This window comes from Cherax quadricarinatus, unplaced genomic scaffold, assembly GCF_038502225.1.
Source record: "Cherax quadricarinatus isolate ZL_2023a unplaced genomic scaffold, ASM3850222v1 Contig12, whole genome shotgun sequence".
In the NCBI taxonomy this organism is placed as follows: Eukaryota; Metazoa; Arthropoda; class Malacostraca; order Decapoda; family Parastacidae; genus Cherax; species Cherax quadricarinatus.
Genome location: NW_027195038.1, coordinates 559,759 through 587,660, shown reverse-complemented (window position 1 = coordinate 587,660; position 27,902 = coordinate 559,759). Strand labels below are relative to the sequence as shown.

At 40.5% G+C, this 27,902-nt stretch overlaps 1 protein-coding gene across 1 annotated transcript in view; it reads right to left on the bottom strand.

The window, feature by feature from the left end:
* Positions 1-27,902, bottom strand: part of Mcm3 (minichromosome maintenance 3) — an 82,418-nt gene that overhangs the window by 26,604 nt on the left and 27,912 nt on the right. The window contains exons 6-9 of the mRNA XM_070079747.1: positions 19,759-19,923; positions 17,772-17,908; positions 14,120-14,284; positions 13,548-13,895 (exon numbers count right to left, since the gene is read on the bottom strand). Coding sequence (XP_069935848.1) covers positions 13,548-13,895; positions 14,120-14,284; positions 17,772-17,908; positions 19,759-19,923 — 815 coding nt within the window. The remainder of the gene's footprint in view (positions 1-13,547; positions 13,896-14,119; positions 14,285-17,771; positions 17,909-19,758; positions 19,924-27,902) is intronic.

The following is a 27,902-nucleotide window of genomic DNA, read 5'->3' as shown; positions in this document are numbered from 1 at the left end:
CCTGTCTTCTTTGCTGCACATCTGAATGTGTTTTGATCATATAAAAATGTTATTACATTCTCCTTTTTGCAATAACACATTCTTTACCCCATTTATTATGTGGTTCACATTCACTTTTCACAGACTCATCTACCAACACATTCACTCTTAAATATCTGAATATACTGTTCACATCTTCCCTTTCTGCAACCTGACATCCTTGTTTCATGTCTACATTTATGTTTTAGTGTTAGCTTCATTGTTTCATATCCATGTTTATATTTAGTGTTAGCTTCATCAATCCTTTGTACTTTAGCTGAAAATAATAATGCAAGAAATTTTAGAAGTAGAGCAAATCCTTTATTAGCATGATATCACACACTATGATATTTGTATAAATGCTGCTGAAAAAGTGCAACCAAAATTTATTAAGTGAAAACAAATATTAAAAAAAAAAAAAAATAAGGTGCAAAATGTGGATAGTATTGTCCCTCAAGTTTCTCCGTGTGCTCACCACTGAGCCCTGAGTGGTGATCCTCAGCCCCAGACTCCAACTATTCTTGCTAAGCCAAAAACAAGCCATGTTCACTCGACAGCATATTTCTTACCTAATACTTTCCAAAATTTATTTAACTCATGAATGCTTAATTTATGTAACAGGATAAAAAGTTTGAAGAAAATATTTAGATGTCTGAGGGCAATGTGTGGTGTGAATAAAATGCAGAGAATTCGTAGTTTGAAAATTAGAAGGTGCAGGATTACCAAAACTATTATCCAGAGGGCTGAGGAGGGGTTGTTGAGGTGGTTCGGACATGCAGACAGCATGGAACAAAATAGAATGACTAACCCTTAAATGGTACAAACAGATCGACGTTCAAATTCATAGTGCTACAAAAGTAGATCTACTTTTTTTTACATATTTTCAAATATAACAAAAAAAAATGTAGATTAAAGTTTTTTACAGGTTTTCACATGTAAAACAAAAAAAAAGATCTACATTTTTTTTACATACTTCCAAGGCATAAACGTAATCCTTGGTGATGAATGGGGTTAAGGCTAGAGAGAGTAGCAGGATATGCCGCTGAATAGATCTGGTCACCATAATCAAGTTTCGATAAGATAAGGGTGGAATGTAGGCGAAGGAGGGTTCGACGATCAGCTCCCCATGAAAGATGAGCAAGGGTTTTAAGGAGGTTCAGCCGGCTGTGGCAAGTTGCCTTCAGAGAGGTAATGTGAGGTTTCCAGGATAACCTACGATCAAAGAGGAGGCCCAGAAACTTGACTGTATCACGTTCAGGGATACGGGAGCCATAGAGGTACAAAGGATGATCGGAGATGACAGAGCGTCTAGTGAAAGTAATTTGGTGGGTTTTAGTGCTGGAAAATTTAAACCCACGTGTGGTGGCCCAATTGGAAACATGGTCGACTACATGCTGGAGAGAAACTGTAATAAGGTGACAGTCAGCGCCTGCACAGGTAATAGCGAAGTCATCAACATAGAGTGATGACCAAATATTTGATGGAAGACTAGAGGCCAAATCATTAATAGCAAGGAGAAAAAGTGTTGTGCTCAGAACACATCCCTGGGGGACACCTTCAGCTTGGATAAAGTCCGGGGAGAGCACATTATTAACCCGAACACGGAAATGCCTGTCAGTTAAAAAGTTCTTAAGGAAGGATGGTAGATTGCCTCGAAGGCCTAAGGAGTGGGCTTGGGCTAAAATATTATACCTCCAAGTTGTGTCATATGCCTTCTCAAGGTCAAAAAATATGGCAATAACTGAGTGGTTATTCGCAAAGGCATTACGAACATACGTATCCAAGCGTAGTAAGGGGTCTATGGTAGAACGTCCCTTACGAAAGCCATATTGACGAGTGGAGAGACTGCTGTGTGTCTCTAAATACCACACTAAACGTCTATTTACTAGGCGTTCCATCACTTTGCAAACTGCACTGGTAAGAGCAATGGGACGATAGTGGGAGGTTTCATGTCCCATAGTGCCTGGTTTGCGGAAAGGGAGAACAATGGCGGATTTCCACAGCTGTGGAAGAACTCCTTGTGACCAAATAAGATTGTAAAGGTGTAATAGGACTGCAAGGGCTGACTGATGTAAATGTTGTAGCATAGGAATATGAATGTCGTCGGGCCCAGCTGCCGATGATCGGCAAGCTGAGAGTGTTGCCTCCAGTTCTTGAAGTGTAAAAGGCACATTATACTGTTCTTCTCTGAGAGAAGAAAAGTCCAAGGATGCTAACTCTCTGGCAGACTTTGAGGAAAGAAATGAGGGGCATAGATGGAGTCCCTGAGAAATACGGACCAGATGATTGCCAATTTCATTGGCAACATCTAGTGGGTTTGCTATATCAACACCGGCAACCCGCAGAACAGGAGCCGGGTCAGGAGAATATTTACCACTCAGTTTTCGTACTTTTTTCCAGACTGCACTCATAGAGGAAGCAGAGGTGATGGTGGAGACAATCTCGCCAGCAAGTGCGTTTAGCGTCACGGATGACACGGCGAGCGATCGCACGCTTCTGCTTAAATTCAAGAAATCTCTCTGTGGTTCTATTGTACCGGTACCTGCCCCATGCAGCGCGTTTCAAACGTACTGCACTAGCACAAGCAGGAGACCACCAAGGCACGCATTTCTGAGAATGCCTGCCCGAAGTTTGGGGTATAGAATGAGAAGCTGCGGTTAAAACGGAGGACGAGAAGAGGTGTAAAAGCTCATCGATGGAGGACGAAGAAGGAACCTCTCTAAAAACAGTTAGGTGTGAGTAAAGGTTCCAATTTGCCTGATCAAATTGCCAGCGTGGGATGCGAAGAGGTGGCGAATATGAAGGGGAAGTAAGAATGATTGGGAAATGATCGCTGTCATGTAAGTCCGGAAGAACAGACCAAGTGAAGTCTAATGCGGCGGAGGAAGAGCAGACTGAGAGAGCGATGCAAGAGAGAGTGTGAGTCCGAGGATCAAAATGGGTGCGAGTACTTGTATTTAAAACATGGAGGGGGTGGGTGGCAAGAAAAGCCTCTAACTGAATTCCACGGGAATCACAGTGAGACCCCCCCCCCCCAGAGGAAATGGTGGGCATTAAAATCACCAAGCAACAGAATCGGTGGTGGTAATGACGAAACAAGAAAGGCAATATCCGGAATAGATAATGCCCGAGAAGGAGAGAGATATAAAGAACAGAGCGTATACCACCTATGCAAGTGGATACAGGCTGCTGTGTAATGCAGCGAAGTACAAACAAATAGCTGATGGTATGGAGTATCAGTGCGTAGAAGAAGGGCACTTTCATTAAAGGTCCCATCAGGAAAAGGATCTGAAGAATACAATAAATTATAGCCTGAGATGGGAGAGATAACAGCAGAGTGTAATTTTGGTTCCTGTAAGCAAACACCAACAGGGGAAAACTGGGAGAGTAACATCTGAAGCTCACCCCGATTACCCCTGAGGCCGTGTATATTCCACTGTAAATAGGCCATGATTGGCAATGATAAAGATACCTGAAATCTGCAGGTAAGGGTTCCTACGGACTAGAGGGGTTAGAAAAGTCCACATGCGGAGGCAGTGGAAAACGTTCAAGCAGCGAAGGAACGGTGCGCTGTGAAGAAAGGAGTTGCGCAGATGGAGTAGAGGAGAGAGAAGGAGCGGAGGGTGGATCAGTGTCCATTGATGGTTTGGTCTCTGCAATATATTCAGAGATTGCTTCAAGTGTTTCAGAATTCAGAGACGTCGTATGGGAGACAATACTGGAAATGGTAGGGGGAGGACGAGTAAGACTGGAACTGTAATGGACTGTACCAAGGTAGGGGGGGGACGGAAGGGTGGAGGGAACTGGAGAAGCGTGGAAGGGGACAGAAGAGGCAGAAACCTGGGAGGTGGCCGAAGAGGAAGAAACTTGGGAGGGAACAGGGGAGGAAGGTACAGTACGAGGAGGAGGGTGAACCTCTACACTTGTAACAGAGCCAGTGAGAGGGGGAGAACCAGGTACAGAGACAGGGAAGGGAAAATGAGGAGGTGGAAGATGGGTAGGAGGTGTTAACGGACCTTTTTTTGACTTTTGAGAAGTAGAGGGACGATTGGGAGGAGGTGTCATACGAGATCTCGTCGCTACTGAGGCTTGTGAGAGAGAACACGAAGAAGCAAGATCAGACTGAGACGTTGAAGTAGGGACGTCTGAGCCGAGGACAGCAAAAGAATTAGCTACAGGAGTGACTATGGGAGAGGTAACCACAGAGGTGGGTGCAGAAGATGGGATACCAGAAGTGGGGGGACGTTTTGAAACACGGGAATAAGAAACACGAGGTCGTCTCCCTTGGAGGCGGAGATGAGAAACTGCCATGGCATAAGGGAGACCTTCTGCCTCTTTGAGGTAACGGATTTCCCGCTCGTTTAAGTAGACTTGACAATGGCGAGAGTACGAAGGGTGAGCCTCATAACAATTAAGGCAAGAGGGAGGTCGATTGCAAGACGTATTAGAATGGTCATCGGCACCACAGACTGGGCATTCAGCGATAGATCTGCAATATTTCGCTGGATGGCCAAATCGCCAGCAATTTCTACACTGTTGCGGTGTAGGGATCACCTTTCGAACTTGTAACCGATGTCCTGCTACATAAACTGAGGATGGGAGTTCACGGCTGTCAAAAGTTAAACGAGCCACATTGCTAGGGTATCGTCTCCGCCCGCGGGCAGGAAGAACGTAAGTGTCTACCTTGAGGATTGGGAGATCTTGGAGTTCCAGCTGTTAAAGAATGTCAGTGCCACATGTCTGGAAATTTTGTTGAACTATGGTATGGGGCAGAATGATGGTACTACTACAAGAATTGAGGGAATGATGCTTTTCAATAGTTACAGGAACAGTATCGATATGGGAAAGACGAGAAAGCTCATGAGCCTGGGTAGCATTCTGTACGGTGACGATGCGCGTACCGCTCTTAAGAGCATGAAAAGAAATATCTTTACCAACATGGCGTAGGAGTGCCTTGCCAATACTGTGGTCAGAAAGATAGGCAGTAGAGGAAGTCGGTCATAAAGTGAAGAATTTAGTCCATTGTGCAGTCTGAAACTGAGCGTGGAAAGGCAGTGAAGGATGTGTCGATCTTTTCTGAGAAGAACGAGAAGGTGGAGAAGTATCATCAGCAGGTAATTGTCGTTGTCGTTTAGGCGTGGGACCAGAGTTGGTCCGACGTGGAACGGGCCAGCGACTCGAAAATTGCCGCACTGTAGAGGGAGAGGCCGGAAGCATAGTCAGAGGAGAGCGAAGGTCAGATAAATCGAAGGAGTCAGTCGAGGCCTCAGTACCTGAAGCGGGTGAGGAAACAGCACCGGCAAGAGGTACAGAGGCATGAGGAGTGTCCAAAGAGTGGTCCAAAGACGAGGCGAGGTCAGAACGGGGGGCGGTATCAAGAAGGGGCCCGGGGGTAGCAGGTTCATGGACTAGGGCTGCCATGGTTAGGTTACTTCTTTCTTTTTGTTTTTAAGAAAAAAAAAGAAAGAAGAAAATAAAATAAAAATAAAAAAAAGAATAAAAAAAGGGGGGACCGGGGAGGGATAGTTCCTAGGAGGAATGAAAGGGCCAGAAATCTCCCTCCACGCCCAAGAGGACCTCAGCACCGCAAGTAGCGCAGATGCAGCATGGAACCCGTGCCATACCCTACCCATCATGCCAGTAAACCGGCAATCCGGGATAGCAACCTCACATCTGCCGAGCTACCTCGGTGGACAAAAGAGAGGGCGGCTGGAAATCCGCCACAAAGCATACCTCCTTCGGCCACCACCCCCGGAATCCGAAAGGTGGCTTCCAGAGATACACCCGTCGCCCGAGAGACACCCAAAGCCACCCTCCGGGATACCGGAGAGGGATCAGGACATCCCCAGGCAATCCAGATTCCACGGCAAACTACGCCACCGCCAAGAACCTCAACGGAAAGGGATGGACCCCGGTACCCTTTCCCCTACCTAGGAACTAGCATGCCTGTGGGGAAAAAAAAAAAAAAAAAACAAAGGCCAAAAAGGAAGGGCAAAAGGGAGGGGTGGGGAGGAGGAGGAGGAAAGGAAAAAGGGGAGGATGGGGAGGATGGGATAAGGAACGGGGGATTGGGGGGTAATTAGGTTCGGTCTGAGGAAGTAGACCGACAGGTCTAATTCCTCAGACCAAGAGCCTCTTCACCACGCCAAGGAGCCCCCCTTGAAGAGGCGTCAGGTCCCAAGTACCATTCGTCTCCATTCACTCCTATCTAACACACTCACGCATGCTTGCTGGAAGTCCAAGCCCCTTGCCCACAAAACCTCCTTTACCCCCTCTCTCCAACCCTTTCGAGGACAACCCCTACCCCGCCTTCCTTCCCCTATAGATTTATATGCTTTCCATGTCATTCTACTGTGATCCATTCTCTCTAAATGACCAAACCACCTCAATCCCTCTTCTGCCCTCTGACTAATACTTTTATTAACTCCACACCTTTTCGTAATTTCCACACTCCGAATTTTCTGCATAATATTTACACCACACATTGCCCTTAAACAGGACATCTCCACTGCCTCCAACCGTCTCCTCGCTGCTGCATTTACCACCCAAGCTTCACACCCATATAAGAGTGTTGGTACTACTATACTTTCATACATTCCCTTCTTTGCCTCCATAGATAACGTTTTTTGACTACACATATACCTCAACGCCCCACTCACCTTTTTTCCCTCATCAATTCTATGATTAACCTCATCCTTAATAAATCCATCCGCTGACACGTCAACTCCCAAGTATCTGAAAAAATTCACTTCTTCCATACTCCTCCTCCCCAATTTGATATCCAATTTTTCTTTATCTAAATCATTTGATACCCTCATCACCTTACTCTTTTCTATGTTCACTTTCAACTTTCTACCTTTACACACATTCCCAAACTCATCCACTAACCTTTGCAATTTTTCTTTAGAATCTCCCATAAGCACAGTATCATCAGCAAAAAGTAACTGTGTCAATTCCCATTTTGAATTTGATTCCCCAAAATTTAATCCCACCCCTCTCCCGAACACCCTAGCATTTACTTCCTTTACAACCCCATCTATAAATATATTAAACAACCATGGTGACATTACACATCCCTGTCTAAGACCTACTTTTACTGGGAAGTAGTCTCCCTCTCTTCTACACACCCTAATCTGAGCCTCACTATCCTCATAAAAACTCTTTACAGCATTTAATAACTTACCACCTATTCCATATACTTGCAACATCTGCCACATTGCTCCTCTATCCACTCTATCATATGCCTTTTCTAAATCCATAAATGCAATAAAAACTTTCCTACCTTTATCTAAATACTGTTCACATATATGCTTCAATGTAAACACTTGATCTACACATCCCCTACCCACTCTGAAACCTCCCTGCTCATCCGCAATCCTACATTCTGTCTTACCTCTAAGTCTTTCAATTATAACCCTACCGTACACTTTTCCTGGTATACTCAGTAAACTTATTCCTCTATAATTTTTACAGTCTCTTTTGTCCCCTTTCCCTTTATATAAAGGGACTATACATGCTCTCCGCCAATCCCTAGGTACCTTCCCCTCTTTCATACATTTATTAAACAAAAGTACCAAAAACTCCAACACAATATCCCCCCCTGCTTTTAACATTTCTGTCATGATCCCATCAGTTCCAGCTGCTTTACCCCCTTTCATTCTACGTAATGCCTCACGTACCTCCCACACACTTACATTCTGCTCTTCTTCACTCCTAAAAGATGATATATCTCCCTGACCAGTGCATGAAATTACTGCCTCTGTTTCTTCCTTAACATTTAAAAGTTCCTCAAAATATTCTCGCCATCTACCTAATGCCTCCATCTCCCCATCTACTAACTCTCCTACTCTGTTCTTAACTGACAAATCCATACTTTCCCTAGGCTTTCTTAACTTGTTTAACTCACTCCAAAAATTTTTCTTATTTTCATTAAAATTTCTTGACAGTGCCTCTCCCACTCTATCATCTGCTCTCCTTTTGCACTCTCTCACCACTCTCTTTACCTTTCTTTTACTCTCCATATACTCTGCTCTTCTTATAACACTTCTGCTTTGTAAAAACCTTTCATAAGCTACCTTTTTCTCTTTTATCACACCCTTTACTTCATCATTCCACCAATCACTCCTCTTTCCTCCTGCCCCCACCCTCCTATAACCACAAACTTCTGCCCCACATTCTAATACTGCATTTTTAAAACTCATCCAACCCTCTTCAACCCCCCCACTACTCATCATATATAATAATAATGTACTACATATAATAATTATAATAATAGACAGCTTCAAAAGGTCATCACTAGATGGCAGTGCTTGCCACAACAAAGAGGGAGCGGTTGTGGCCGCCTCCACCAGTCACATAATTATTTTTTATTTATTAACACACTGGCCGATTCCCACCAAGGCAGGGTGGCCCGAAAAAGAAAAACTTTCACCATCACTCACTCCATCACTGTCTTGCCAGAAGGGTGCTTTACACTACAGTTTTTAAACTGCAACAATAACACCCCTCCTTCATAGTGCAGGCACTGTACTTCCCATCTCCAGAACTCAAGTCCGGCCTACCGGTTTCCCTGAATCCCTTCATAAATGTTACTTTGCTCACACTCCAACAGCACATCAAGTATTAAAAACCATTTGTCTCCATTCACTCCTATCAAACACGCTCACGCATGCCCGCTGGAAGTCCAAGCCCCTCGCACACAAAACCTCCTTTACCCCCTCCCTCCAACCTTTCCAAGGCCGACCCCTACCCCGCCACATAATGACTTATTTTATTCATTCTAGAGTATATATCATGTTTCTATGTTATTTACATTGTTATGTCATATTAGATGAACTGTGATAGATAAATAAGCCATATGGATGATATTAGCGAAATCATTCATGAAGTATTTTCCTCGGTCTCCAGACAAACTCTCGTCCACCGCTGACACCACCCATACCACTACATGAATGACATTTTATTCATTTTTGAGTATGTATCAGGTTTCTATGTTATTTATATCGTTTATTTTGTCGTATTAGATGAAGTGAGATAGATAAATAAGCCGCTGAGTTGATATTAGCGAAATTATTGAAGTACAGAATTCCACTGGAACAGATTAATTGCATTTCAGTTAATTTAAATGAGGAAAATTGACTCTGCAAATGAGCAAATCCAGTTGCGAACAAGGTCATGGAATGGATTAAACTCACAAGTAGAGGTTCCGCTGTACTATCAATTGAAAAGTAATAGTACGTGAATATGATAATGGTATACAATACTGACGAGTTGATAAGTAAGACACATGCACAACAGTTAGGCATCTTTATTCCCTAACATTTTGCCTACTGACCACTTCGTAACTACAGCTTCAAAGGTAAGGAATTGATTACATCATCTTTATATCTCCACTGTTGCCTCTGTATTTGATTGACTAAAGAAGCCTACTGTGTAGGCAAAACATTGTGGAATAACGATACTTAACTGTTGTGCATGTGTCTTATCATAAAAGTAATATATTGAGAGAGCAGGTGGAGGTGTGCTATTTCCATACTGACTCTGGAACTAATTCCTTATTTTTTCCTCTTCCACTAAACAACATTATAGGCATGTTATGCATATGAAATACAAGTTCTGAAGATATTTCAGATTCCTGAGGGACACCTGAAATAAGCTTCTGGGGATAAACGGTCCCAGACCAGACCTCCCAGTGGTTCAAGGCCTGATCATCCAGGCTCATACTGCTAGCCACACTCAGACCAACACATGAAGTACAGCCTGGCTGATCACTAACCAACTTTCGGAACTTGTAGCGATTCCTCTTGAAGACAGCCACAGGTTTGCTGGTAATTCCCTTCATGCATGAAGGGAGGGCGTTGAGAAATCGGGAACCTCTGATGCTCATGAAGTGTACTCTTCACTGTTAGGCAAGTCTTGTTTTCATATGGAGTGACTTCAGTGTGCAGATTTGGGACCAGTTGCTCCAGGATTTTCTAGGTGTAATTTATGGACCTTCTTAGAAGTTTGAGGCATTCTTAGTAATTTAAAGGCTTTATTGGTTCTATGCAGCCATAAATGATCCCTATTTATTTCAGCACCAATATTTCTGCCTTAACCCTTTGAGGGTCCAAACCATAGTTCTATGGCATGCCCACAGGGTCCAAGAATTTAAAAAAAAAAAAAATCTCATGAAATTGTAGAGCATCTTTTTCTGAAGGTAATAAAACAAAGTACAAAATTTGATGGAAAACTGATGAAATTACACTACCGCGAATTTTACTGTATCAGTGACATTTACGCATTGGCAATTTTGCAAACTTTGACTCCAATTAAATTATTTCAGTTTACCAAATTCTTTGCTATTTTGCTAGTGGTACTTCTATTTTATCGACTGAGCACAAGAAACTGCCCAATCAACTATTTCAACAACCCAATAAAGTGATCAGAAACTGGCAATATGGCTAAATTCACACAAAGTCCAAAATATTCCAATTTCAAAATAGGGTCCAGAATAAACAATGCAGGCATTCCTGGCACTAAAATAACATTTCCTCTGTTTATTAGTTATGTTTCCAGGCTTTACAGATGAATTCCATTTTGATTTTTTATTCACGTAAAGAATTTTGATTCACACCAAAAAAATAGAAGATTTACTACTATGCAATATTGTAATAATTGTATATATTATAACAGCGTATATCAGACCTACCAGCTGACGTGTATTGGGTGTGTGACATCATTTGTTTACACTTGAATATCGGCAAAAATCGAACATTTCCGCTACTTTGAGCTCAATTTCAAGCTATTTTGAGTGCTAAACCAATCAAAATCATCTCTATTTCTGTAATACAGCCTCTCCTCACTTAGCGATGTACTTGTTTACCGACGCCTTGGACTTACGACAGGCTCTCTGACAAGTACTTATACCTAAATAACAGATTAGAGCTGATTTCCTCTTATTCTGTTTATTTCAATATACAGTACACTATTGTATAAACATTTAAAAATATACCATAATGTTGTAAATGATGCAAGGGTGACATTAACCCTTTGAGGGTCGACAGGCCCTCTCCGAAACTCGTTCTCAGGGTCGGCCAAATTTAAAAAAAAAAAAAATTATTTTCTCTTATGAAAAGATAGAGAATCTTTTCCCGATCATAAAGACACCAAAAGTTTGAAATTTGATAGAAAACTTACGGAATTATGCTCTCGCAAAGTTAGCGGTCTCGGCGATGTTTACGCATCGGCGATTTTGCCCACTTTGAGCCCCATTTTCGGCCAATTTCACTGTACTAGTCGACAAAAAACATGAATATTTCGATAGAACTCCATTTTTTCTATCGAATGGGTGCAAGAAACCACTCATTTATGAAATTCTACTATCCAGTACAGTGGTCAGAATTTAGCAATTTTGCCAATTTCACACAAATTTCAAAAGATGCCAATTTCCGAATAGGGTCCAGAATAAACAAGAAAGACATTCCTGGCACTAAAATGACATTTCCTCTAGTCATTAGTCATGTCTCAAGGCCCCTCTTATATTCTTTTGCTTTCCACTTTGAATTTTTATTTTCACAAAAAATATAAGATTTACTGTTATGCAGACTACTGCATTAGTGTAAAAAATGGTATAAATATTATTGGTGCACTTGTGAAAGAATATTAGACTCACCAGTTGACGTGTATTGCACGCTTGGCACGATTTGTTTACTTTTGAAGTTTGGTAAAAATCGAACATTTCTGCTACTTTGAGCTCAATTTCAAGGCACCTTTCTTTGTAAAACCAGTCAAAATCATCTCAATTTCTGTAATATGTCTTCCATTCTATAAAATGAGACCAAGAAAACTAGAATACAACAATAAATACCATACGAAAATACACTGCAAAGTCGCTGATTTATTAAAAAAAAATGGTCAAAGTTTTTTTTTTCTCATTATGCACTGTGTGCTGCAGGATTTTTTTTAGACTGTGCACACTGACCACATAGACCCATTCTTTCATATGAAGGCCTACCAGCTTTCTCCCACTAGATTTGAGGCCGCTAGAATTTATGAGTACTAGTACGTCAAAAACCCCTACGCGTAAGACGTACTAGTACGACGAAAACCCTCAAAGGGTTAAAACAATATCAAAGGTGGTTGGCTCAAACCCACTACCATTATAGTATGCTCCTCACTTAGCGACGAATTCATTTAACGATGTGGTCTTAGGAATGGAACTCCATCGTTAAGTGAGAAGAGGCTGTATATGTTCCATTCTATCAAATGAGACCAAGAAACCGTGAATACAATCATAAAAACCATATGAAAATACACCACAAAGTCACTGTTTTAATCCAAAAACACAGGTGCATTTTTTTCTCATTATGCACTGCTTACTGCAGGATTTGTTGTATATGGTGCACACTTACCACATAGATCCATTCTCTCATATCTAGGCCCAAATTTACGGCTCACAGCTTATCTGAGTGAACTGAGCTCATGGCACAGAACTACGGCTTGGACCCTCAAAGGGTTACAAGGAGCCACCAACATTGAACAAGCAAGAGAACACTAGTGATGTCAAGTATCACCAATGGGTCTATTTCCTTTGTTTTGAACATTCTCATTAGTACCTCATCATTTTCCTGGCTTTCATATTTACAAATCCATTGTGTTCTCTGAAACAAAGGTCAGCCGACATCATTACACCTAGATCTTTCACATGTTCCTTTCATTCCATTTAGTGATGACCTTGCATTCTGGATGCAGTCTCTCTTGAATTCATTCTTTCTGTATCTAAGCAGTTAGAACTTGGCACTAATGAGCATTATGGTATTCTGTTGTGTTAAATGTCACTAATGCTACAAAAATTGTAACTGGAAGCAATTTATGTTACTGAAATTTAACTCAATTCATTTTTCATATTAATCATGTTTGAGAGCAATGTGTGTGGTTAGTGCATTTTTAAGAGACTTTGGAATATATAAATTAGAAGAATGAGGTTGGCAAAGTTGTGATTCAGAGGGCTGAGGGGTTGTTAAAGAGGTTGGGCACTGAGAGCATAGAGGGATAGGATGATAAAGAGGGAGTATAAATCTAAAGTGGAAAGTAGCAGAGGTATAGGGGTTGTCCCAGGAATGGATGGTGAGAGGAAGTGAAAGTTGAGAGTAGTATTAACTTGAGCTTCCAGCACAGGAATGAGTAGAAGTGTTAAATGGACAAGTTGTTGCTGGAGGTGGGAGGTACAGTGCCTGCATTCTGAAGAAAAGAAAGGGGAGGGGGAGGAGTACGTGAGGTGAGCTTCGGGCATGAAACAGTTTAATGAATGATGGTGAATGCATCTCCATTGTGTTTTCAGTCACCCTACTTAAGAGGGAGATTACTCATCAGTTAGAGAGAATTACCTAACATTTGTTAATGGTTGTGGGATAACTGCCAAGCATCCCTGTCACTTCTAGACTGAAGATCAATAGACATGAAAAAGCTTCGGTAATAAACAATGAGTAGATGCCATTCATTAAATAAGTAAAGATTTTCCACAAATTCTTTAATCACTTACAACTTACCTGTAACGGTGCATGCGTACTACGTGATCGGAAATTCTTCGATCACTCTCAGGGTCAGCAATGTCTAACATAATAAATAGACAATCAAAACGAGACAGAAGAGAGTCCTGTAAACCAATGTTTTCCATCGGAGTTTTATACTGATCGTATCGGCCATAGACTGGGTTAGCTGCAGCCAGTACAGAACACCTGGCGTTGAGCCTAGCATGGATGCCAGCCTTTGAAATTGTAACTCTTCCTTGTTCCATCACTTCATGAATAGCTGTTCTGTCCATATCACTCATTTTATCAAATTCATCAATGCACACGATTCCACGGTCACCAAGAACCATAGCACCAGCTTCCAACCTGAAGGGCAAAAAACACATTTATCTATTATCATGATATTGTCTACTGAAAACTGCCCATATCTATTTTTCATTTTCAAACTAGTATTCCCAAACCTTTTATTTCTTCTGAATCTACAATAAAACAGTTTCCGTGATTTCTATTGCATACATTTGAATTTTTTTTAATGACAAATATACAGTAGTAGACTTTAGTGATAAATACTGCACTGAAACAAGCTGTACCGTCTCTCTCCAGTTTCTGTGTCTGTAGTGACGGCCGCCGTGAGACCAACACCGGAAGAGCCGCGACCAGTCGTGGTGATGGCACGACCGGCAGTGTGAAGAACATACCGCAACAACTGAGACTTAGCCACCGATGGATCACCAATCAGCAGGATATTGATGTCACTGATTAATTACAAGAATACAATTAATAGAAGTAATGTTCCACACACATACTATTTCTCTGTATAATAAGCTATGCACACAGAATTAAGTATATTACTATCATAACAGAATGGAACTCCAGCTATTATTCTATATACAGGAGACATGTGTTATTTTAACATAATGTCTAACTAAAAATATGTATAATACAAAAGTTGTGTGTACACTAAAACAGTTGTTTTTTCTGCTCTGAAACTCTTCCTTGATAGCTGCAACACAACTTATGGGCATCAACAAGATAAAAATCTCTGATATCCCTGGTGTTCGCCTCAACCTGTGAAAAATGTCAATGAACACAAGAAGCACTAAAATCTGGAACTCTCCCTGAAGAATCCAAAGGTTCTCTGTCTGCCAACTGCTTCGAAGTTACTGTTAAAAAGTACCTCATTACCTTAATGTGACCCTCTCAGCAATACACTATGTTTAACATATCCTGGAATCTGCCATCGTTTTCCAATTGTCTTCATTTCTTCTTATTCCAGCTTTCCTTCAACTCCCATTAACTACTAGATGTGCATATACAGTGGACCCTCGGCTAACGATATTAATCCATTCCTAAGAGCTCATCACTAGACAAAATTATCATTAGCCGAATTAATTTTTCCCATAAGAAATAATGGAAATCCAATTAATCCGTTCCAGACACCCAAACGCATTAAAAAAAATAATTTTTTTCATAAAATATACATTTCCCTACAAAGAAAACAATGAGACATGCATAATAACTATATAAATAAATGTTAAAATGACACTTACCTTTATTGAAGAGTACTGATGAGTGATGAGACACTTTCTTGAACACTCTGGGATTTTCAGTGATACATGAGTAAATGCTTCACTTGGCAATCCCCACTAGCATTACAACAAAACAAGGAAGTTAGCCTGTCTTTCATAGGCTTGTGTCCTAGGAGTGCCTTTTCCTCCTGAGTAATGTAGGTCCTGTTTGGCATTTTCTTCCAGAACAGGTCTGTTTCGTCACAACTGAACACTTGTTGGGGTTGAAATTTTTCAGCTTTGCCATGCCTTATCACACTGTGTATGCCACTACGATTCTTAAATCTCTCAACCCAACCTTTGCTGGCCTCAAATTCACCAACATGAGCACTAGTTCCAGGCATTTTTTCCTGTTCACCTGGGTGTTAGTTGACTGGTGTGGGTCGCATTCTGGGGGACAAGATTAAGGACCCCAATGGAAATAAGTTAGACAGTCCTCGATGACTCACTGACTTTCTTGGGTTATCCTGGGTGGCTAACCTTCTGGGGTTAATTGTTTCTCGGTAATTGTTTCTCGTTAACCCACACCAACAAGTCTCTCCACATCTTCGAATAGTACAGCTGACAGTGGTGCAGCAACAGCTGACGGTGGCGCAGCAGCAGCTGACCGTGGTACAATAGTATTTCGATAGTATTTCTCACCCTTTTTACCACAGGGTTGGCACTAGAAGCTTTCTTTGGGCCCATGGTGGCTTATTTAGCAGTTACAAGCACTATACAATAAGTGTCAGGGGCCCGAGACTGTTCAACTGCCTCCCAGCATATATAAGGGGGATTACCAATAGACCCCTGGCTGTCTTCAAGCAGGCACTGGACAAGCACCTAAAGTCGGTACCTGACCAGCCGGGCTGTGGCTCGTACGTTGGATTGCGTGCAGCCAGCAGTAACAGCCTGGTTGATCAGGCTCTGATCCACCAGGAGGCCTGGTCACAGACCGGGCTGAGGGGGCGTTGACCCCCGGAACTCACTCCAGGTAATAAACAATGGAATAATACAAAATGTATCGAATGTATGCATGAAACCAGCCACCCTGGTTTGTAAACAATGAGGGCAGGGCAGCTGAGGCGTTCAAGCTGGACGGACAGGTTCGGGACGAATTACGTTCGGCAAGTTTTTTATCGTTAGCCAGGCCAAAATTTTTACGCTCAAATGCTTCGTTGGGCGGATTTAACGTTATGCGATGCGTTCCTTAGCCAAGGGTCTACTGTACTATCACATTATTTTTTTTCAACATGTCGGTCGTTTCCCACCTCAGCAGGGTGACATTATCGCGAATTTTACTGCATCGGCAATATTTACACCGGTGATTTTGCCCACTTTGACTCCTATTTTAGGCCAATTACATTATTCCAGTTGACCAAATTCTTAGATATTTTGCTAGTATCACTTCTATTTTATCGACTGCCAAGTCGTCTATTTCAACTACCCAATAAAGTGATCAGAAATTGGTAATTTGGCCAATTTCACAAAAAGTTCAAAATATTCCATTTCAAAATAGGGTCTAGAATAAACAATGCAGGCATTCCTGGCACTAAAATAACATTTCCTCTGTGTATTAGTTATGTTTCCAGGCTTTACACATGAATTCCATTTTGATTTTTTATTCTCAAAGAATTTTATTCACACCAAAAAATAGAAGATTTACTGTTATGCAATATTGTAATAATTGTATAAATAATATCAGTGCATTCGTGAATGTACATCAGATCCACCAGCTGACGTGTACTGGACGTGTGACATTTGTTTACTCTAGAATGTTGGGAAAAATAGAACATTTCCGCTACTTTGAGCTCAATTTCAAGGTATTTTCAGTACTAAAACCAATCAAAATCATCTCTATTTCTGTAATATATCTTCCATTCTATCAAAAGAGGCCAAGAAACTGTGAATACAATCATAAAAACCATTCAGTCTTAATCCAAAAACAGTTGCATATTTTCTCATAATGCACTGCGTGCTGCAGGATCTGTTTTATATGGCACACACTTACCACACAGATCCATTCTTTCATATCGAGGTCCAAATTCAGCACTCACAACTTATCTGAGTGAGCTGAGCTCAGGGCATAGAATTACAACTTGGATCCTGGCTTCAAAGCCATAGAACTATGCGACGGACCCTGAAAGGGTTAGGAACAGAACTCGGTCGTTAAGTGAGGAGTACTTGTACGGCACATCCCTTCACTGAGACAGCTACTGTAATGATAATCCTGTACAGTATTATCCCGTCTTTGTTCCTTATGTCTATGTCTGCCCGTACAATTATCAGTGAGTTTGTACTGCATCATATTGTTTTCCTCTCTCTCCTAGGTGTGTGAGCCCTGTCATACCAATTCTTAAATCTATGTTTTGTATTGTAAGCAAATTAACTAAAACCTCTCACCCTATTACAACAAAACTATTTTTCTTTTAATTTGTTAATTTATGAATAAATGTCGTTCATTTTTTTTTGTTTTACACAAATCAATTTTACAGGCTAAGAGCTGTTATACTACCTCAGCTCATTTCAAAATCCAGCCCTGTCCAAAGCATACTTCCATCCCCAGTATGCAACCCACACTGTTCAACTAATACTCGGGTACCTACATTTCAGAACAAAGATACCTAACTGCTGCACATGTATCTTACCAAGTTTTACAAAAGATGTGACCTAAGAGGTGGCATAGTGTACTTACCCTCTCAACCTGGTACCATTGGGCAGCACCTTCTCAACACCACCCAGCAGCATGCACAGCAGAGCTCTCTTGATGTATTCATGACCATGAATACTGGGAGCAAGAGACTTGGCCAGCAACTCAAAGATATCAACACCCTATGGATTTTGTAAAACATAATTAGAAACACACATACATTAACACCCTGGGCATTCCGAAATACATTAACATTAAATATCGTTAGCACTACTCATTTTGAAATGCACTATCAGAAACAGAAAATTTAAATTCTCTAAAGTAAATTTTTTCAAAGGTTCTCAAATGATTGGTAAAACCTTCCTTAATATTCTTTGATATAATCATTTTATCAAATTCTCTAATAAAATCTTTGAAGTTATTTAAGGCATAAACTTTGCTTTCAAAACTCATGCAAAAATCACGATTGGAAAATACACAAATAACAAGCACATAGAAGGCAGTTAGTTAGTTTAATACGTTTATTATGCACCCCATACCCATCCTGTGGGCGGTACTCAAAAGATTACAGAGGTACATAATGGGTCCAGGAACTGGACACCAAAGTTATGATAGCTGAACTAGTTACAAAGGTAATGAACTCCAGGTAGATCTGGTCACAATCATGAACAAGTTACAAAGTAATAAGTCACTGACACATCCACACCCAGTCACAACTGTAATGAGTTATAAGTACAAATATTAAAGGGCACACACACATACACATGATGTTTTGGTCTAACACGTCAAACCAGGACATGGTTGTAAGCTTCTCTCTCCTATGTGTAGGTTATTTGTGTATTGTTCCAGTCACGGTGCTGTGCCTTTTTGCTTTTCATGATCGAAAAAAAATAATCTTTTGAAAGAATATAAAAAGAAATGGAAATTGAGCACATGAATCACATTTCCAGTAAAGCCATTCATTTTCCTACATCGGTCAATCTCCCACCAAGATAAAACGGCCCAAAATTTGTGAGGTCAGGACACTTTTGGAAAGGAACCGAAAGAATGAATGATGGTAAATGGATTTTGTTCTTCAGGTTATTCCACACTGGCAGGAAACAGCCACTGAGGACAGAAAACTGTAAATGCCCAAGAAGTGACAATGTGCCTCAACCAAAATTGGCATACAGGTAGTAATGGTCAGTACAAGGAACTCTTGACACAATACATTATAAAAAAAAATAAGAGGATCAGAAAAATTAATAGCAAGAAAAAAGTATTCATACAAAGAATATTGTGGAGATGCAAAAAATTGTAGCTCCATGGGAAGTGGAGAAGAATCCTTCCTCCATAAGCCATGCATGTCATAAAAGGTGACTAAAACGCCGGGAGCAAAGTGCTAGTAACCTTTTCTACCGTATAAATTATTAAGTTTAGGTAGTAGGTTGGTAGACAGCAACCGCCCAGGGAGGTACTACTGTCCTGCCAAGTGAGTGTAAAACGAAAGCCTGTAATTGTTTTACATGATGGTAGGATTGCTGGTGTTTTTTGTCTGTCTCATAAACATGCAAGATTTCAGGTATGTCTTGCTACTTCTACTTACACTTAGGTCACACTACACATACATGTACAAGCATATATATACACACCTCTCTGGGTTTCTTCTATTTTCTTACTAGTTATTGTTCTTGTTTATTTCCTCTAATCTCCATGGGGAAGTGGAACAGAATTCTTCCTCCGTAAGCTATGCGTGTTGTAAGAGGCGACTAAAATGCCGGGAGCAAGGGGCTAGTAACCCCTTCTCCTATATAAATTACTAAATTTAAAAAGAGAAACTTTCATTTTTCTTTTTGGGCCACCCTGCCTTGGTGGGATACGGCCGGTTTGTTGAAGAAAGAAAGAAATTACTAAATGTAAAAAGAAGGAAAACTTTAAAGTTTTCTTCTTTTTCAGGTCACCCTGCCTCAGTGGTAGACAGCCAGTAAGCTAAAAAAAAAAAAATATGTAGATGTCTGTATATTGTTGTAAAAATATGGCTAGTGCAACTAACCTTTTGTCTGGAGAAGTCCTTGCACTTATATACATCCTCTGTGGAAATATGTGGAGAAACTTCCTTGCTCATGAGGATAACATTGTTGGCCAGCAAGATGGTGCGGAAAGTTCCACTAGTGAAGGAACCTTGCTTGTTAGGAAGACAACGGTAGATGCCCACAACCTGAAAATGTATATTATCATGTAGTAATATACTAGTATGTATATTTTCATGCTACACTTTCTCAGTTTTTTAAAAACTGCTGAAATGAATATGGAAAAATCTGAGTGGGAAAGCTCACTAGTAGTAAATTAGTCTGAGGACCTGTGAGTGGAGAAGAGTTTACAGGTTACATATGCTAGATTTAAGTTTGAGGAGGGAGCTGTTAGGTCTTTAAACTAGGAATAGTTAGTGGTATGGGTTTCTGCGGGAAAACTGTGAAGTCTCAGGGTAGTAATATGAGTACTAGGAGAACTAGTAATAGGCAAAATGAGGTGGATATCGGAAAGCCAGTGGCACTAATTGACAAGGACAGTAATAGGTTTAGTGGAATAACAGAAAGGAGCAGGAATGATAAAGAGAAAGGAGGGTCCTTAAGTATATATTACACAAATAGTCGCAGTGCTAGGAATAAGATGGACGAGTTGAGACTAGGTGCTAGTGCAGGTAACATAGATGTATTTGCCATTACTGAGACTTGGTTTAATTCAAAAAGTCGGGACATGCCTGCAGAATGTCACATTCAGGGTTTCAAATTGTTCCAAGTAGATAGAAGTATCGGGAAGGGGGGTGGGGTGGCATTGTATGTCCGAGATCGCTTGAACTGTTGCATTAAAACGGGTATTAAGTCTGAAGTAACACATACAGAGTCTGTTTGGATAGAATTTTCAGAGGGGCATGAAAAATTAACTTTAGGTGTGATATACCGTCCCCCAAATTTAGATAGGGACCAGGGAAGACTACTATGGGAGGAAATTGTTAGGGCCACAAGGCACGATAATGTAGTAATTCTAGGAGACTTTAACTTTAGTCATATTGATTGGAATTTCTTGACTGGGAATTTAGAATCATACGACTTCTTAGAAGTAGTTCAGGATTGTTTTCTGAAGCAGTTTGTGACAGAACCTACAAGGGGTAATAACCTGCTTGACTTAGTTCTGGCAAACAATGAATCCCTTGTTAATAATTTAGAAGTTTCAGAAGAACTGGGTGCTAGCGACCACAAATCAATTACATTTAGAATTGAATGGAAGTATGATAGTAGGGATAACTCAGTAACAGTCCCAGATTTTCGCTTAGCAGATTACGATGGGCTTAGAGAACACTTATCATCTGTTGACTGGGGTAACGAAGAGAGCTATCAATATGACAGTTTTCTGAACACAATACATGCTGCTCAAAGAACATTTATACCTTATAAAGAAATTAGATCAAATAGAAATGACCCAAAATGGATGAATAATAGGCTGAAATATCTACTAGGGCATAAGAAAGGAATTTATAGGCGTATCAAAAGAGGCGAGGGTCATCTTATGAATCAGTATATTGACACTAAGAGGGACATTAAAAAGGGGATAAGAAAAGCTAAAAGGGACTATGAAATTAAAGTTGCTAGGGATTCTAAAACTAACCCAAAAAGTTTTTTCCAGGTATATAGAACAAAAGTCAGAGATAAGATAGGTCCCCTTAAAAATAACTATGGGCATCTTACTGACAAAGAGAATGAAATGTGCTCGATTTTAAATAATTATTTTCTCTCGGTTTTTACACAGGAAGACACTAATAATATTCCGGTAATTAATTTTTATAGTGGATCAGAAGAAGATAAATTATGTAACATCACAGTCACTAGTGAAATGGTTGTGAAGCAGATAGACAGACTGAAGCAAAATAAGTCACCGGGTCCTGATGAGGTTTTTTCAAGGGTTCTAAAGGAATGCAAAATGGAAGTCTGTGAACCATTAACTAATATTTTTAATTTATCTCTTCAAACAGGTGCAGTGTCTGATATGTGGAAGATGGCTAATGTAATTCCTATTTTTAAAACAGGGGACAAGTCGTTACCGTCAAATTACCGCCCAATAAGCCTGACCTCAATTGTAGGCAAATTACTAGAGTCAATTATAGCTGAGATTATAAGAAGCCATCTCGATAAGCATAGCTTGATTAATGATACTCAGCATGGATTCACAAGAGGCCGGTCTTGTCTAACTAATTTATTAACTTTCTTCAGTAAAGCTTTTGAGGCTGTTGACCACGACAAAGAATTTGATATTATTTACTTAGATTTTAGTAAGGCATTTGATAGAGTTCCGCACCAAAGACTGTTGAAGAAAGTAGCAGCTCATGGCATTGGGGGAAGGGTGCTCTCGTGGATCGAATCATGGCTCACAGACAGGAAGCAAAGAGTGTCCATAAATGGGGTTAAATCCGAGTGGGGATCAGTAACAAGTGGCGTTCCACAGGGATCAGTCTTGGGCCCGTTGTTGTTTATAATATATATCAATGATCTTGATGAAGGAATTACTAGTGATATGAGCAAATTCGCTGATGACACGAAGATAGGTAGGATAATTGATTCAAACGTAGATGTTAGGGAACTTCAGGAGGATTTAGACAAACTCTACTCTTGGTCAGAAAAGTGGCAGATGCAGTTCAATGTAGATAAATGCAAGGTTCTGAAGCTCGGGAGTGTCCATAACCCTAGCACTTATAAGTTAAATAATGTAGAACTTAACCATACAGATTGCGAAAAGGACTTGGGGGTTATGGTAAGCAGCAACCTTAAACCAAGACAGCAATGCCTAAGCGTACGTAATAAGGCAAATAGATTACTGGGATTTATATCAAGAAGTGTAAGCAACAGAAGTCCAGAGGTCATACTGCAGCTTTATACATCATTAGTAAGGCCTCACCTAGATTATGCAGCTCAATTCTGGTCTCCATATTACAGAATGGACATAAATTCGTTAGAAAATATTCAGCGTAGGATGACTAAATTAATACATAGCATTAGAAATCTTCCTTATGAAGAAAGATTGAAGACTCTTAAGTTACATTCACTTGTTAGACGAAGAATGAGGGGAGACCTGATCGAAGTGTATAAGTGGAAGATAGGTATTAATAAAGGGGATATTAACAAGGTCTTGAGGATATCTCTCCAAGAGAGAACCCGCAGTAATGGATTTAAATTAGATAAGTTTAGATTTAGAAAGGACATAGGCAAGTATTGGTTTGGAAATAGGGTAGTTGATGAGTGAAACAGTCTACCTAGTTGGGTTATTGAGGCTAGGACTTTGGGTAGTTTCAAATTTAGGTTGGATAAGTACATGAGTGGGAGGGGTTGGATTTGAGTGGGACTTGCACATCAGAGCTTATTTCTTGGGTAGCATTGAAAATTGGGTGGGTCAAATGTTTGTTAGTGGGATGAATTGTAAAGGACCTGCCTAGTATGGGCCAACAGGCCTGCTGCAGTGTTCCTCCTTTCTTATGTTCTTATGTTCTTATAAGAACATAAGAAATGAGGAACACTGCAGCAGGCCTGTTGGCCCATACTAGGCAGGTCCTTTACAATTCATCCCACTAACAAAACATTTGCCCAACCCAATTTTCAATGCTACCCAAGAAATAAGCTCTGATGTGCAAGTCCCACTCAAATCCAACCCCTCACTCATGTATTTATCCAACCTAAATTTGAAACTACCCAAAGTCCTAGCATCAATAACCCAACTAGGTAGACTGTTCCACTCATCAACTACCCTATTTCCAAACCAATACTTTCCTATGTCCTTTCTAAATCTAAATTTATCTAATTTAAATCCATTACTGCGGGTCAGTAGGCCTTCTGCAGTGTTCCTACATTCTTATGTTCTTATGTTCTTATTGGAAAGATATCCTCAATACCTTATTAATATCCCCTTTATTAATCCCTGCAATACATCACATACAAACTCATGCACTAAGTTTTAGTTTGTGAGAAACTCCATGCCTGAAATGTCTCACTATGCTCCACACTGCCAGGGGTATGCTATCAGTTTTTTTAAATATCATGGACAGGCAAAAACAGTGATTATGTATGAGTGAGGTAAAAGTGTTGAATGATGATGAAAGTATTTTCTTTTTGGGGATTTTCTTTCTTTTTGGGTCACCCTGCTTTGGTGGGAGATGGCCAGCTTGTTTAAAAAAGTAGGTCAATGTTAGTAAACTTAAACAAACTTAACTTAACTGAGAATAATTAATTAAATTAATTATAGGTAGTAGGTTGGTAGACAGCAACCACCCAGGGAGGTACTACCGTCCTGCCAAGCGAGTGTAAAACGAAAGCCTGTAATTGTTTTACATGATGGTAGGATTGCTGGTGTCTTTTGTCTGTCTCATAAATATGCAAGATTACAGGCATGTCTTGCTACTTCTACTTACACTTAGGTCACACTACACATACATGTACACATTTATTTATACACACTCATCTGAGTTTTCTTTGATTTTATCTTAATAGTTCTTGGTCTTATTACTTTTCCTTTTATATCCATGGGGAAGTGGAATAAGAATCTTTCCTCCGTAAGCCATGCGTGTTGTAAAAGTCAACTAAAATGCCGGAAACAATGGGCTAGTAACCCCTTTTCCTGTAAAGATTACTAAAAAGAATAAGAAGAAAATTGTCAAAGTGGGAAGTCTGAATGTGGGTGGATGTTGTGCAAATGATGAGAAAGAGATGATTGTGGATGTTATGAATGAGAAGAAACTGGATGTCCTGGCTTTAAGTGAAACAAAGCTGAAGGGGGTGGGAGAGTTTCAATGGAGAGGAATAAATGGGATTAGGTCAGGGGTTTCAAATAGAGTTAGAGCTAAAGAAGGAGTAGCAATAATGTTGAAGGATAAGCTATGGCAGGAAAAGAGGGACTACAAATGTATAAATTCAAGGATTATGTGGAGTAAAATAAAGATTGGATGTGAAAAGTGGGTTATAGTAAGCATGTACGCACCTGGAGAAGAGAGAAGTGTAGAGGAGAGAGAGAGATTCTGGGAAATGTTGAGTGAATGCTTGGAGAGTTTTGAATCAAGTGTGAGAGTAATGGTGGTTGGGGATTTCAATGCTAAAGTGGGTAAAAATGTTATGGAGGGAGTAGTAGGTAAATTTGGGGTGCCAGGGGTAAATGTAAATGGGGAGCCTTTAATTGAGCTATGTGTAGAAAGAAATTTGGTAATAAGTAATACATATTTTATGAAAAAGAGGATAAATAAATATACAAGGTATGATGTAGCATGTAATGAAAGTAGTTTGTTAGATTATGTATTGGTGGATAAAAGGTTGATGGGTAGGCTCCAGGATGTACATGTTTATAGAGGGGCAACTGATATATCGGATCATTATTTAGTTGTAGCTACAGTTAGAGTAAGAGGTAGATGGGAAAAGAGGAAGGTGGCAACAACAAGTAAGAGGGAGGTAAAAGTGCACAAACTAAGGGAGGAGGAAGTTCAGGCGAGATATAAGCAACTATTGGCAGAAAGGTGGGCTAGTGCAAAGATGAGTAGTGGGGGGGTTGAAGAGGGTTGGAATAGTTTTAAAATTGCAGTATTAGAATGTGGGGCAGAACTTTGTGGTTATAGGAGGGTGGGGGCAGGAGGAAAGAGGAGTGATTGGTGGAATGATGAAGTAAAGGGTGCGATAAAAGAGAAAAAAGGTAGCTTACGAGAGGTTTTTACAAGCAGAAGTGTTATAAGAAGAGCAGAGTATATGGAGAGTAAAAGAAAGGTGAAGAGAGTGGTGAGAGAGTGCAAAAGGAGAGCAGATGAAAGAGTGGGAGAGGCACTGTCAAGAAATTTTAATGAAAATAAGAAAAAATTTTGGAGCGAGTTAAACAAGTTAAGAAAGCCTAGGGAAAGTATGGATTTGTCAGTTAAAAACAGAGAAGGGGAGTTAGTAGATGGGGAGAGGGAGGTATTAGGTAGATGGCAAGAATATTTTGAGAAACTTTTAAATGTTGAGGAAGAAAGGGAGGCAGTAATTTCATGCACTGGAGAGGGAGGTATACCATCTTTTAGGAGTGAAGGAGTGAAGAATGTAAGTGTGGTGGAGGTACGCGAGGCATTACGTAGAATGAAAGGGGGTAAAGCAGCTGGAACTGATGGGATCATGACAGAAATGTTAAAATCAGGGGGGGAGGGATATAGTGTTGGAGTGGTTGGTACTTTTGTTTAATAAATGTATGAAAGAGGGGAAGGAACCTATGGATTGGCGGAGAGCATGTATAGTCCCTTTATATAAAGGGAAGGAGGACAAAAGAGATTGTAAAAATTATAGAGGAATAAGTTTACTGAGTATACCAGGAAAAGTATACGGTAGGGTTATAATTGAAAGAATTAGAGGTAAGACAGAATGTAGGATTGCGGATGAGCAAGGAGGCTTCAGAGTGGGTAGGGGATGTGTTTGCATTGAAGCATATATGTGAACAGTATTTAGATAAAGGTAGGGAAGTTTTTATTGCATTTATGGATTTAGAAAAGGCATATGATAGAGTGGATAGAGGAGCAATGTGGCAGATGTTGCAAGTATATGGAATAGGTGGTAAGTTACTAAATGCTGTAAAGAGCTTTTATGAGGATAGTGAGGCTCAGGTTAGGGTGTGTAGAAGAGAGGGAGAATACTTCCCGGTAAAAGTAGGTCTTAGACAGGGATGTGTAATGTCACCATGGTTGTTTAATATATTTATAGATGGGGTTGTAAAAGAAGTAAATGCTAGGGTGTTTGGGAGAGAGGTTGGATTAAATTATGGGGAACCAAATTCAAAATGGGAATTGACAGTTACTTTTTGCTGATGATACTGTGCTTATGGGAGACTAAAGAAAAATTGCAAAGGTTAGTGGATGAGTTTGAGAATGTGTGTAAAGGTAGAAAGTTGAAAGTGAACATAGAAAAGAGTAAGGTGATGAGGGTATCAAATGATTTAGATAAAGAAAAATTGGATATCAAATTGGGGAGGAGGAGTATGGAAGAAGTGAATGTTTTCAGATACTTGGGAGTTGACGTGTCGGCGGATGGATTTATGAAGGATGAGGTTAATCATAGAATTGACGAGGGAAAAAAGGCGAGTGGTGCGTTGAGGTATATGTGGAGTCAAAAAACGTTATCTATGTAGGCAAAGAAGGGAATGTATGAAAGTATAGTAGTACCAACACTCTTATATGGATGTGAAGCTTGGGTGGTAAATGCAGCAGCGAGGAGACGGTTGGAGGCAGTGGAGATGTCCTGTCTAAGGGCAATGTGTGGTAAGATAAGATTTCGTTCGGATTTTTAACCCCGGAGGGTTAGCCACCCAGGATAACCCAAGAAAGTCAGTTCGTCATCGAGGTGTAAATATTATGCAGAAGATTCGGAGTGTGGAAATTAGGAGAAGGTGTGGAGTTAATAAAAGCATTAGTCAGAGGGCAGAAGAGGGGTTGTTGAGGTGGTTTGGTCATTTAGAGAGAATGGATCAAAGTAGAATGACATGGAAAGCATATAAATCTATAGGGAAAGGAAAGAGGGGTAGGGGTCGTCCTCGAAAGGATTGGAAAGAGGGGGTAAAGGAGGTTTTGTGGGCGAGGGGCTTGTATTTCCAGCATGCGTGCACGAGCGTGTTAGATAGGAGTGAATGGAGACGAATGATACTTGGGACCTGACGATCTGTTGGAGTGTGAGCAGGGTAATATTTAGTGAAGGGATTCAGGGAAACCGGTTATTTTCATATAGTCGGACTTGAGTCCTGGAAATGGGAAGTACAATGCCTGCACTTTAAAGGAGGGGTTTGGGATATTGGCAGTTTGGAGGGATATGTTGTGTATCTTTATACGTACAGTGGACCCCCGCATACTGATGGCATCACATAACGATTAATCCGCATACCGCTTGCTTTAATCGCAAAAATTTTGCCTCGCACACCGCTTAAAAACCCGCTCACCGATTTTCGTCCGAGACGCGTCCAATGTGCGGCCTGAGCCACGCTCACATGTTCCGCCGGTGGCATTGTTTACCAGCCAGCCTCCGCGGTAACATCCAAGCATACAATCGGAATATTTCGTATTATTACAGTGTTTTCGGTGCTTTTTCTGGAAAATAAGTGACCATGGGCCCCAAGAAAGCTTCTAGTGCCAACCCTACAGCAATAAGGGTGAGAATTACA